At 56.1% G+C, this 12625-nt stretch overlaps 4 protein-coding genes across 4 annotated transcripts; 3 read left to right on the top strand and 1 right to left on the bottom strand.

The window, feature by feature from the left end:
- Positions 1-2443: 2443 nt before the first annotated feature.
- Positions 2444-2752, top strand: CCMA1212_005918 (uncharacterized protein; the record flags this gene model as incomplete). Its single annotated transcript, XM_073703162.1, has 1 exon — positions 2444-2752. A coding segment is annotated over one exon (309 nt), but the record flags the coding sequence as incomplete, so codon positions are not given.
- Positions 2753-3930: 1178 nt separating this feature from the next.
- CCMA1212_005917 (uncharacterized protein) lies at positions 3931-6498 on the top strand (the record flags this gene model as incomplete). The annotated part of the gene is made up of 1 exon (XM_073703161.1): positions 3931-6498. One exon carries the CDS (start codon positions 3931-3933, stop codon positions 6496-6498), a length of 2568 nt encoding a protein of 855 aa, XP_073558332.1.
- Positions 6499-7424: 926 nt separating this feature from the next.
- On the top strand, positions 7425-9947 carry CCMA1212_005916 (uncharacterized protein; the record flags this gene model as incomplete). Its single annotated transcript, XM_073703160.1, has 7 exons — positions 7425-8234; positions 8332-8654; positions 8721-8739; positions 8825-8875; positions 8949-9094; positions 9159-9362; positions 9446-9947. The coding sequence occupies 7 exons, from the start codon at positions 7425-7427 to the stop codon at positions 9945-9947; spliced, it is 2055 nt and encodes a 684-aa protein (XP_073558333.1).
- Positions 9948-10292: 345 nt separating this feature from the next.
- Positions 10293-12339, bottom strand: CCMA1212_005915 (Large subunit GTPase 1; the record flags this gene model as incomplete). Its single annotated transcript, XM_073703159.1, has 2 exons — positions 10293-11260; positions 11325-12339. The coding sequence occupies 2 exons, from the start codon at positions 12337-12339 to the stop codon at positions 10293-10295; spliced, it is 1983 nt and encodes a 660-aa protein (XP_073558618.1).
- Positions 12340-12625: the final 286 nt, after the last annotated feature.

The raw sequence follows: 12625 nt of genomic DNA, 5'->3' as shown, positions 1-12625 counted from the left end.
GATTCAATCATGTCAGTTGGCGATGGATGGTCCAATGCCTGAACAAAAGTTCCACCTAAGATATCTCTGCACCTGGATAACTGACGACATTGATGAGTGAAGGTAAGGTCCAACTGTGTCTGCTCTGTATTAGAGAGACGGGAGGGATTTGGCCTCGGCCAGGCCTGGCGACATGGGGCCTCGGCAGATTTGACGCGCTGGGGCACGTGCCTTGTACGAAACACGGTACGAAACAATTGGATGAAGTCTGGACCTTGAAGTTGTCCGTGCGCGGTAGGTACTTAACTCTCAATGCCCGGATTAACTAGGTACCTTATTCTATGGTGTTCAGGGTGTGAATGACCGAGGAGTCCTGGAATCGCGATGTATCCGGGTGATTTGCAAGGCGGCGTGCTTGATGATCGAACATGAGGCGACCGTGTCAAGTGTCTCTACGTGGCCATTCCGGGAACACGCGCGGAACCGATCGCCGAGAAAAAACCCACGTGCCCCCCGTTCCTGCCCGTGTGTCTCCCGTCTCTTTTTTTCTGCTTGGGCCTTGGGCCTTGGTCAGGTCGGGGGGGAGGGGGACAGGCAGGGCCTGCGGGCTGTCGTGCATGTGCGGTTGGCGTGTCACGCCCAGGGCCAATCGATGCGTGACATCCGGGACGGGATGAGAATGTCGAGTGTGTGTGTGCTTAGAATAAGGTAAGGTAGCCGTGGCTTGGCTTGGCTGCGCTTGTACTTGTTTGGTACTGAGCAACGTCTTATGTGTTTGTAATGAGTTGATGGATGTTGGGCGCGATTGTGGCGGTGATTCTTGCATGTGAAAGCTCACATCTTGCCATGTTTGCGGCGGAAATAGATACTTCAGGTCATGCGTGGGCTTGCACGTATGGCGATGCGGATGAGAAAGATATGGGATCTATCGAATCGATGCGTCATGCATGCGTTGGGGGGTTTTTTTTTTCTCTCTCGTGGTCTCTCTGCATCTTGATTCGTTTGAGGATGTGCGCATGTTAAGCAGGGAGACGTGGGTTGATCGCGTGGCATCTTACGTACTTTGTACATACATGAACTTCATGTGAGACTTGCCAACGAGAGAAGCGCAAGGGAGAGAGAGATGAAGAGACACAAGACGCAGAAGAGAAGAACTGGCGGACCCATCGACGCCGTTTTTCAAGGGCGAGCGAGAGTCTCGGTGCTTTTTTCCCTGGTCTAGGGACCCCAGCAAGAGAGGACCACGGGACCACGGAAGTGGAAGCGGAATCTGGCTGGCACTTTGAGCCCTTCCTTGTCTTTGTGACTGGCTTTTTTGCTCGTTTGTCTTATCGGAGTGTCATTCGTTTGGAGTCTGGGGACAGGGTCTGCGGTCTATTTAAAGAGGGCGCATGCTTGTACAGTACTTCGTATAACACCTAGGTACCTGTATTACATGGTGCATGAACTGCTTACGATTACAAAAGAGAAACATCACGAAAGAGTAGGTACTTAGCATGTATGTGTGCGGTACGCGGTATTATCAATGACATTGAGACAAAAAGAGAGGGAAGCAAGGGAAACAAAAATTGAAGCTGAGATGTGTCTCGGTTGGGCTGGTTGGGATGGGGAAACCGGATGGATGGGAGGAGTGGAGCCGTGTGACGAAACCACGGACAATGAGCGAAAGAGAGGGAGAAAAAAAATTCTTTGCGCCCTCGATTTTGGGGCTGATTGAAAACTGTCAAGGCTGAAGATGACTGATTCCAGGCCCTTGGTTCAGTTGTTTGGTTTCTTGTTTGCGCCGCCCTTGTACGACCGTCTGTGCCTTTTGTACGAGTACGCCTCAAGCCCCGTAGAAAGTCAATATTGACTTTGCCCAGCCCTCAGCGACGACGCGTCCCCGGTACCGCGACGGAGACCGGCAATACGAACACGCACGTGTACCGGTACTTGCGCTCCGCACCTGCACCAACCCGCGAGAGCATGGCTTGTATTTCCGTGCTGGGTAATACGCCTTCTCGGTACCTGACGCTAATAAGATTGCCTCTTGTCCAAGGAGGAGCCTTTGCGGGAGGCAGCAAATGAGCGCCGCCATGGGACGAGGCGCTAAGGGCCCTAGCGAGGGCGCCGGGGTACTTTGGCTCAGCGGGCGACGGGGCGTTGGCACAGCACCTTGCGAGGTACCCGTGCAAAGATTACAGGCACCATCCGCAGCGCCCACAGCGCCCACAGCACATCGACAGGGCGCTGCACGGCATTTGATCGCGCACGGCGTCGGCGGCCCTGCAAGCTCAGCAGCGGACAGACGCCCAGGCGATGGCGTCAAGACGCGCTGCCCCGGGGGACCATCCTTGCGTACGTACCGGTACCTGGACGAGGCCACAGAAGGGGACTCGAGTTTGATGAGGGAGCCACTGCGTGAAGGGCAAAATTGAAGGCCGTTGCTGGCTGCGACAAGGACAGGGCAGGGCAGGGCAGATCAGGTACAGTCACCTCCAGTCATATCTCCCCAGGTCTCGCTGCTCGGGGTTGCTGTTGGGCGCAGTCGCGGCGCGCCTTGGCTCGAGGCTGGCTGGCGCCTGGATTCACGCTCGTTCTGTGCTCATTTCCTTGGGTCGTGTTTTTGTTTCTCTCTCTGTCAACTTACCTTCACAGCGCCTGTTTTGCAATACTGTCGCCATTTGTCGTCTTGCGCATCTCTCCGTCGCTCGCTTTCTTTTGCTCCCAATTTTGCTGTGATTCCGCTGCTTTTGCGTCCAATCGCCGCGGACGAGGCCAGTCGCTCTCTTAACAATCAGCCCCTTGATTCAAACAGCCTTTTCCGGCTGCCGCTCTCTCTTTCACTTCTCACTCGTTCTTTTTTTCCTTTTCGCGCGCGCGATTGATACCTTGCCCGTCGCTCTCGACCAATACCACTCCTTGTCCAGGTAACCCTTTTGCTTCGCGACTGTCGCCCTCGATCGCCTCTTTGTTCCTACGGGACATAATACCACGCCTGACTTGCATAATCATCGTCGACTCGAACACACACATACGGACCCCAACAAACGACCCCTACGAGGTCTGGCGGATACCCAACGCACGCGCGCCACATTGCGTACATACGGCCGGCGAGCCTGGATCGGATCCCACGCATAACGCAGCACGCATTACAGACTCCACGCTGTCCGCCGGCTGCTTATTCGCTGCCCGCTTATCCGGAGGCCTTGCCAGCACAGCAGCAGCACTGAGGTGGCACCATTCAGCTTGTGCCCAACCGCCGAGCCGAAACGAAACCGCCCGTGACTTGCCTGCCTCCATACCGTTTCCTGCTCCGATCCGGCTTGCGACGCCTGCAGCTGCGAGAGGCTTGTCTGCGCTGGTCTCCTGTCTGACGCCCACCCCCGTCATTCCATTTTTTTCCTTCTGCGACAAACGCCGGCGCCGAGCTACACCAGGGGAAGGGCGGCGAGAGACGATTGGATTGATTCCCCAGCGTGGAGACTTTTCCTTCCCAGTGCAACTCCAGCCTTATTTGCTTCTTGTCTGCTTGCTTTTTCCCCTCGCTCTTGTTTGCCCCGTCGCGCTTGTCTCTGCATCTATAATTGCACGAGTCACAAGCAAAGACCCAGGCAGGTAAAAGAGGCCGCTGCCTCGTTGCGCTTGCCTGTATCCAGCATCTTGTCTCTTTGACGGCTTACAGCTTGGTCGCATGGCTGTCTTGTTATAGCCGCAAAACCGCCACCCATCACCGCCGTTCTCCGTCGACTATGGGCATCACCAACGAAAACCGAATCGTCGCTGTCCTGATCCCGCCCGGTCCATGACACAGACTTGAAGCCGCCAGAGACGGAAAATAGAAAACAAGACAACAAACATACCTTTTACACCCGACAAGGCAGATGATGCCTCGGCGGCATCACTGTGACAACTAGTTGAACGCGCTAACGAACTACTACAACCGCGACGGTCGATCGCGAATAAGCAATCATGAACGAAACGCCGATTCTCGTCAAGCAGAAGCGGCTCTCGACGCCCACGCCGGGCCAGCTGCTGGCCGCTCGGCAGCGCCCTGCCGACGACTTCTTTGCTCACCTGGAGCCTTCCAAGGTTGTCGAGGCATTGACGCCGCCCGATGGCGTCCTCAGGGGTTGCCTCGCAGAAGCTTCCGCGCTCGAGCGGGACTTTGCAATGCGAACGGCCGTGGCATCCCAGAAGATCTGGCAATGGCTCAACGAGCTGAACCAGTGGAATTGGCCAAAACAAGCGGGGTCCGGGGGGTTCCTCGAGCCGAGCAACACGCAAAGGAAGCTCTTTGCTCAGGCCCCGACCCCTGAAGAGGAGGCTGGCAGGAAGCATTACATGGGAAGCCTCCTGGCCGAAGAGGTGGAAAAATACGAGGCAAGAATCAACCAAATCAACAGAGACATGGACGACCTGGATCTCGAGGAGATCAAAGGTCACGTCATGAGCGACCACATCCTACCGCTGTCCAGACCGGGTACCCCCATCAACATGGACCCCAGTCGCTCGATGCTATCGGCCTTATCGGGCTATCACAAAATGGAGGATATTTCCGTCCTCATCACCGCCATTGTCGTGCAGACCCTGCCCAACCTGGCCAAGCTGTCTCGTCTGCTGCAGCTGTGGCACATGCGCATCACCGTTCTGCGGCATGTCAATCCCTTTCTTCAAGCCATCCAGGAGGTCGAAGCACTTCTTGGAGAGAATTGGGAAGCCATTTCCCAGTCACACTGGGAGATGGAGCGCCCCAGCAGGAAGGCCATTGTCCTACCCCCGCGCACCTTGACCTCCAAGGACTTTGACGCCAGAAGGCAGTCGCTTGCGCTCAAGGTTGCCGAGCCCGGCCGGACTCTGGATTACATGCTCGACTGCTTGGAGGGCGCTCCGGACACCCTCCCGGATGAGTGGCTCACCCGCATGGAAGATGTCGAGCAGGGTTACGGCGAATGGGTCTCCGCGTATGAGCGAAAGATGGCCGAGGCCAAGTTGGCAAAAACCAAGCCCAAGACCCTGCATCTTAGGAAGACCTCCTCGCTCTCGCCGTCTCCGACGAGGGCTCATGCCGAGAGCAAGCTCTCGCCGCCATTGTTGCTGGTGCCCGGCACCAGCGAATCGGACCACGGAGCGTACCTGGACCCCATTGCAGAAGATGAACTGTCGTCTTCTGAAGACCACCTCACCCCCGAGTCTGGATCCGACTCTCACAAGATGTCTCCCGAGGATCTCGGCATGCTTGACGACCGCATGTCCGCTATCAGCGAGGAAGATGACGAACTGGAGCTGCCACCTCTGCGGAACGGCCGCAGGCGCGGTAGCGTTGGCTCACCAACCTCCACCACGCTACATCACTCCCCCAGCTACACGGACGATGTGTCGAGTGAGGCCCCTGAAGTGTCCGCATCCCCCGCCGTTCCTAAGAGCCGCCTCCGCGAGGCGGCTTACCCCGACGGCGACAGCCCACCAAGCTCGCCTCCGGAAGTGGCCCGACGTGCCAGGGAGGCTGCCATGGGCCTTCTCGACAGCCCCATGGTGGCAGCGACGCCCGAGGATGACGAGTCATTCCTACAGTCAACCTTTGAGGATTCCTACCTGGACGACTTTGAGGACTCGTACGCTCCCGATATCCCCGGTCCGCCTTCCCGCCGGGAAAGCGCTGGTGAACAGCAGCTGCGGCTGCAGATCAGCCAGATTATCGAGTCCATTCCAGCCAAGATCAGGCTCACCAACGGAACATCGGGTATCAACCTGAACCCGCCAGATCTCCAGCTCCCCCGCTTGAGATCTAAACCGTCCAGGGAGCCCATGAAGCGGAGCACGTCAGGCATGTCCACCCGAACCGCCACGCCTTCCTTTACCCTGTCTCCCGTCAAGCAGAGGACGCGCTCCAAGGGCCATTATCCGATCAGGGTCTATCATCTCTCTCGGTCAGACAATGAGGCCCCCATCAAGCTGTTCATCCGCTGTGTTGGAGAAAATGGAGAGCGAGTCATGGTTCGCGTTGGTGGCGGCTGGGCCGACTTGTCCGAGTACCTGAAGGAGTACGCCAGCCATCATGGTCGCCGCTCCAATGGCAAAGACAAGGTCAAGGTGGAAGTCCGCGACATTCCCCGCGCATCCAATCCACCACCAACCAATGCCAGCCCTCCAAGCCGGCCACCTTCCGCTGCCGATGACCGTCCTTCTGCGAGCCCCCTGGGCGCCCGCAAGCCTCGCAGGAGCAGCGTCAACAATTCCCTGCGCCCCAAGACCCCAGTAACGCCAGGTCAGGCGGCCGCGGGTACGCCTCCATCTGAAGGCTCGGCCATTTCGAGGCCCAACTCACGGCTTAGCTGGGTCGAGGACGAGAGTTCCTTCTTGGGCCTAGCAGGGCCAAAGGCCAAAAAGATTGAAATGAGTGAGGAGAGCAAGGCTTGGGTTGAAAGCATCAAGGAGAAGGTACGCATGGCCAGTGGCCCGGATAGGAAGTCAAACGACAAGAAGTTTGGCGAGATTGGAAAAGCCGGGGGCACGAAGCGCGTGTTCAGGAAAGGTTGATATCCCCCTTTTTTGAACTTTCTTTTCTTTTTTCCCTTATTTCTTTTTTTTTTTTTTCCTTCGGTGAACATATTTTTGGGGATACGATGTATGTGTCAAGAACACGTACAGGCAAGAGACCAATTTCTCTAGGTTTGGGACGGGAGTTGATTTGACGGAGGCGAGACGAGCCTGTCATTTTGTTATTCGCATGTCAGCACATCATGCACGGAGTTTTGTTTGGGTGGGCATAGCATGTCATGGTGTTACAGAAACGTCTACACGAGGTGTCATTGCTGGAGCGAGTCATAGGCATTGTAGGAGGATACCCATATACCTAGCGGTTTACCATTGGAGCATTTTGTGGAATGCAGACCATCTATCAATACTATATCTTACACGCTGCGTTTATATCCGTGAAGATGGCTGTGCTCACGATTGAGAGGATATAGTTGCGCGTGAAGCTTTTCATAACGTATGGTGCATATCCTTCCAATTGCGCTATTTGGCACGAACAGTTGGGCACCTTACGGTAGAACTGCAGGAAGAGGGATGTTGGACGAAGAACAAATTCCCGCAGAAAGGAAATCACATCACAAACTCGACTCATAGAGAGTATTAAACATCCTCAACTACACACTTGGAACAAGTTCTAATCGTCCGACTGCAGCCACGACGAAGTGTTAGGCTCAGGGGACCCTCTTCAGGTACGCGCATTACATCATCCGGGCCCCTTAGTCCGCCGGCGTTGCTAGTCGATACATGTACCTCCATACTTGGCTTATCGATAATCGGCCGAAAAAAAAAAAGTTGCCAGAGGACTCTTGAAAAAAATCGAGGCAAGTCCCGCGCCTTCCAAAACCGCAGCCAGACCTTAACGCCCACCCACCCATTGAGATTGCATAACACACCTTTCAAGAAACAACAGCAATCCTCAAGCCGCAACAATGGGTCAAGGGCGCCGCATGAAGAGAAAGCAGGGCATGCCCGAAGCCCTGTCCGAGGAGCACTTTGCCAACCTCAAGCGAAAAGCAGGCCTCCCCGTGGAGCCGCCGGTCGAGAAGGCGTCGCTGAGCAACAAGAAGCGCAAGACGGCCAAGGGCGCCGCCGCGGCGAAGAAGCCGGAGCCCGCGCCCAAGAAGGCGAGCGTGAAGAGCAATGGGAAGCCGAAGAAGAAGCTGCCGGAGCCGGAAGACGACGGTTCTGAGGACGAGGAGATGGGCGACGAGTTTGATCTAGACCAGCTGGAGGGCGATGCGTCTTCCGATGAGGAGGCTTCTTCCGGCGACAAGAAGAAGAAGAACATTTGGTCCGATGACGAGGATGAGGCGGAAGAGGACGACTCGGTGTTTGACTCGGACGACCAGGAGGAGGGCAAGAAGGGCAAATTCGTCTTCTCCGACGACGAGGACGAGTCCGACGCCGAAGAGAAGCTGACCGCCGCCAACATTGCCGGCCTGTCGCGGAAACTGGACAAGAAGCTGGCCGAGGACAAGGCCATCACCGAGGCCGAGCTGCAAGAGTCTGCGATGCAGACCAACATTGACGGGCCCAAGATCTTTGGCGAGGGCCTCGAGGACGACGAGGAGGAGGATGACCTGGCCAAGAAGAGCCAGGCCCTGCTGGCGCCGGATCTGCAGCTGCTGCGACAGAGGATAACGGACAACATACGGGTGCTGGATGACTTTGCCAACTTGGCTGAGGAGGGGAGGTCGAGGGCGGAGTATACTGCTCAGCTGCTCAAGGATATTTGCGGTGTAAGTCGCTCCCTGTCTTTTTTCCTCTTTCTACTGTCCAAAGCCAAAGCCTGTATCCGTATCAAATATGTGCGCTGACGCGAGCTCTGGATTGCAGTACTACGGCTACAGCCCTTACCTGGCCGAGAAGCTCTTCAACCTGTTCACCCCCCGAGAGGCCTTTGCCTTCTTCGAAGCCAACGAGATGCCGCGTCCCGTCGTCATCCGAACGAATACCCTGCGAACGCACCGAAGAGACCTTGCCCAGGCGCTCATCAACCGCGGCGTCACGCTCGAGCCCGTGGGCAAGTGGAGCAAGGTCGGCCTGCAGATTTTCGAGACCAACGTGCCCCTGGGTGCTACGCCCGAGTATCTTGCCGGCCATTACATTATTCAGGCTGCTGCCTCTTTCTTGCCTGTCATGGCCCTTTCACCGCAACCGTGAGTGTTTTTGCCCGTGTCAGATTTTGATGTATTAACTGTGAGGCTGACGATTGTGTACACCAGGAATGAGCGAGTTCTCGATGTACGTGCTTGACTATCTTGTAGAGCGCTGTTGCTCTTTCAGCGACGCAATCCGGCCTGTGAGACAGTACTGATATTTTGAGTAGATGGCCTCTGCCCCCGGCGGAAAGACAACCTATTGCTCAGCCATGATGAACGTAAGTCTTGATCCTCCGAGTGAGCCTTCATGAGAGGGTTTTAGTGGGAATATCGCCGCTAATGCCTCCCCAGAACACCGGTATCGTCTTTGCCAACGATCCCAACAAGGAGCGTGCCAAGGGTCTGATTGGTAACGTTGCTCGTCTGGGCGTTCGCAACGTCATCGTCTGCAGCTACGACGGTCGCGAGTTTCCCCGAGTCATGGGAGGTTTCGACAGGTGAGCGGCTCTCATACCTTGAATTACCCTAAAGGGAGTATCAGAGACTGACCATTGTCCAAAGAGTTCTTCTTGATGCCCCGTGCTCCGGAACGGGCGTCATCTCAAAGGACCCCAGCGTCAAGACTAACAAGGACGAGAAAGACTTTATTTCACTGCCGCACATGCAGAAGCAGCTGTTACTATCAGCTATTGACTCTGTTAACCATGCCAGCGAGACTGGTGGTTTCCTTGTCTACTCAACATGTAGTGTCACGACCGAGGAGAAGTAAGCTCATTCCCTATCCCATCCCCCTCCTTCGCATACCCTCAAAAGAAAGTCTTTCTAACCTGTTCTTCCCAAAAAATCAGCGAGAGCGTCGTCAACTACGCCCTGTCTCGTCGCCCCAACGTAAAGCTCGTCGACACCGGCATCCCCTTCGGCAAGGAGGGCTTCACCAGCTTCATGGGCAAGAAGTTCCACCCCAGCCTCAAGCTCACCCGCCGATTCTACCCGCACGCGCACAACATTGACGGCTTCTACGTCGCCAAATTCCAAAAGATTGGACCGACCCCACCCAACGCCATTGGCGCCGCCGGCAAGAAGTCTGGCGGTGCTGGCGCGGATGCGGAGGTGGAGGTCGTCGACAGGACGCCCATTGCCACGGATGACGACGCCGAGGAGGCCGAAGAGAAGAAGGCCGGCAAGAAGGCTAAGGGCAGCAGCAATGGTCCTTCTGCAAAGGGTGACTTTAGCGCTTTCGATGAGGAGGAGGATGTCAAGTATATCGAGAAGGCGAAGAAGAACGCTATGCGGAGGAGAGGTTTGGATCCTAGGTCTTTGAAGAAGCCCAAGGCTCAAGAGAAGAAGTGAAGAGGAAAGAACAAGGAGGGTTGAGGTTTGAAAGAGCGCAAGTTTATATACTGTTAATAGCATGGTATAAGAGATATGGCTTTGGGGGACAGATAAGGGGCGAAAGAGGGGAAATTGTTGGGTTTGGTTGATTGTTTTTTGTTACTCTGTTTCTCATGGGATGAGCAATTGTGGAATATGGTCACATTGTGGGTTTTTAAAAAATTTCGATTTTCATAAAGATTTCGATCCCAGTTTACCTTTCAAAAGAGACCATTCGCAAATGCAAAGTACCGATTCAAACGAGCCCTCTACCGATTCATTTCGTTCTCGATTCCCATACAAACAAGGAAAGTAAAAAACCATCTAGTCATCCATGACATTCGCCGCCGGTCCTCTCCTCGTCTTCCTCCCCATGCCATTCGGCGCTCCCTTCTTATAATGCTTCTTGCCGGACCCAATCTGCACGTCCTTGGGATCCAGCCCGTTCTCCAGGGCAATCGCGGCCCGAGCCTTGCGCCCGCTGAGCATCTTGGAGCCGCCGGCCGTGCTGCCGGAGCTGCTGCCCTGCTCGCTGTACTTGTAGTTGAACGGCATGCTGACGTGGCCGCGGACGTTCTTGGGCGTGAAGAAGCTCTTGTCCAGCTTCTGGGACTTGGGGCCCTGCGGGAGGGCGATGAACTCCGAGGCGAGGCTCTCGTCGTCGTCGGCGGCGCCGAGGGAGAGGGCCTCCGTGGCGGCGACCAGAGCAGCGCGGCGGCGCTCGGGAAGATGGGCTTCGTCGTAGAGCTCGGCGTTGAAGGCCTTCTCGTCGTCGATGCCGGGGGGAGGGTGGACGAAGAGGAGCTTTCCGTTGACGTAGTCCTTGAGGATGTATCTCGACGCTCGCGCCTCATCGGGCTGGCCTAATCCCTGCGTCTGGAAGCCTCTGGCGGTGGCATACGCGCGGAGCAGCTCTTCGGCTGTGGGCACACCGGTGCCGCCCTCCTCGACGGGCCGCGTGTTGATTTTGATGCCGTAGATGGCTTCCAAGAACGGCTGCGGGATCCTCTTGGCGACCAGGCCCACGGGGCCCGAGTGCTCGCGCATCTGGTCGATGGGCAGCACGCCCTGGGTGACGAGGTCGGCCTTGGTGGTGGCGAAGTTGGGGAAGACGAGACCAGGGCAATCGCACAGGATGACGCGGTCGCTGAGGTGGATGGTCTGGAAGTGCTTGGTCTTGCCGGGGGTGGAGGAGACGGAGACCTTCTTGGCTCCGATGAGGGCGTTGATGGTGGAGGATTTACCGACGTTGGGGTAGCCGACCAGGCCGACTTGGAGTTTGTGGTCTGACGCTGTTGCATGTGAGTTAGCATGTTGGAAATGTCTTTGCTCCGGGAAGGTTGAGAGAGTGGTTACCTCTGTCGGAAGGGGCATATTTTAGGAAAATCTCCTCCAGCTCTTCGACTGTGAGAATCTGGGTGTCCTCGTCTACCGGCGCTTTGCCCTTTGAGCTCTCTCCCTGCTCTGCCTCGGCTGCCTCGCCCGCCTCTTCTTCACCCTCATCCTCAATCTCCTGTTGAGGAGCTTTCTGAGTTTGTTTCGAGGAGAAAGGCGGCTCCTCGTCTGACTCCGAATCCGCATTCTCTCTTGCCTCAATCATCTCCTTCGCAAGCTGTGCGGAAAAGAACTTGTATGCAATGCCTGCCTCCCTCAGATGCTTCGCCCATGCCTTGCGCTGCTTGGTCGTCATCATATCGGCCTTGTTGATCAGAAGCAGGTTTTCCTTCTTGGGGTCAACCGCCTTGACGTATGACTCTAAATCCTCGGATCGGAACAGCAGAGGGTTTCTCGCATCCACAATCTGCACAATGAGGTCTGATCTCTCAATGACTCTCCACAGCTGTCTCCAGACTTCAATGTTTCGTTCGAACGGCGTCATCAGCAGATCGTTGTTCTCCTGCAGCTCTGCCAGCCCCCTTCGCCATGCAACGAGAGCATCTCGCTCCCGCCTGTCGAGCTCCTGCGGAGTCGTCGAGGCATCCCACTGTGGCCTTCGCGGAACCGTCAGCCGGTTCTTGTGTTGCCGGTGCTTGCCCAGGACGGCTCGCTCTTCGGTAGCGGACAGCAGGTAGGGGTTCCTCTGGTCGGTGTGGATGATCTTGACGTTGTTCATCTTCTCGGCCGTGAAGTCGGTGCCGGCCAGCTCGGCAGTGGCCAGGAACTCGTCCAGCGCGCCCTGCTCCGTGACGGAGCGCATCTTGACCCAGGCGGCATCCTTCTTCTCGTTTACGAGGTACTGCTCGCCCGTCGTGTGGTTCGTTCGCATCACGGCCGACGTCTTCTTGTGGTCGGAGCCTCTGCCCTTGCCGAAGCGGTCGTTCATCAGGGTGTTGCCGAGGCCCTCATTCTTCTTTGACTTTGCCAGCACCATCTTTGCGGCTGTCTTTGATGCCCCTGGATATGCGATTCAAACAAATTCAGAGCTTCTGTCTGTATGTCCTAGGTCGCAAGAGAGGACGAGACTGAATATTGTTGTTTGTGGAAGGTCGGCATGTGCAGGTTTGCGGGCTGAATAATACATCAGCGATGGAGGGGCAAAATTTTTGGATAGTCATGCGGAAAGTTCTTCACACTGTATTTGAGGACGCATTTACACGGCCCCATACAGTACTATCGGGCGCTGGACTGTACTGGCGCTACCAGGAAATTTCTTGAAG

Source organism: Trichoderma ghanense (genome assembly GCF_004382785.1).
Source record: "Trichoderma ghanense strain CCMA-1212 chromosome Unknown scaffold_6, whole genome shotgun sequence".
Lineage (NCBI taxonomy): Eukaryota > Fungi > Ascomycota > Sordariomycetes > Hypocreales > Hypocreaceae > Trichoderma > Trichoderma ghanense.
Note: the sequence above shows the minus strand (reverse complement) of the source record. Positions and strands in the feature narration are given on the sequence as shown.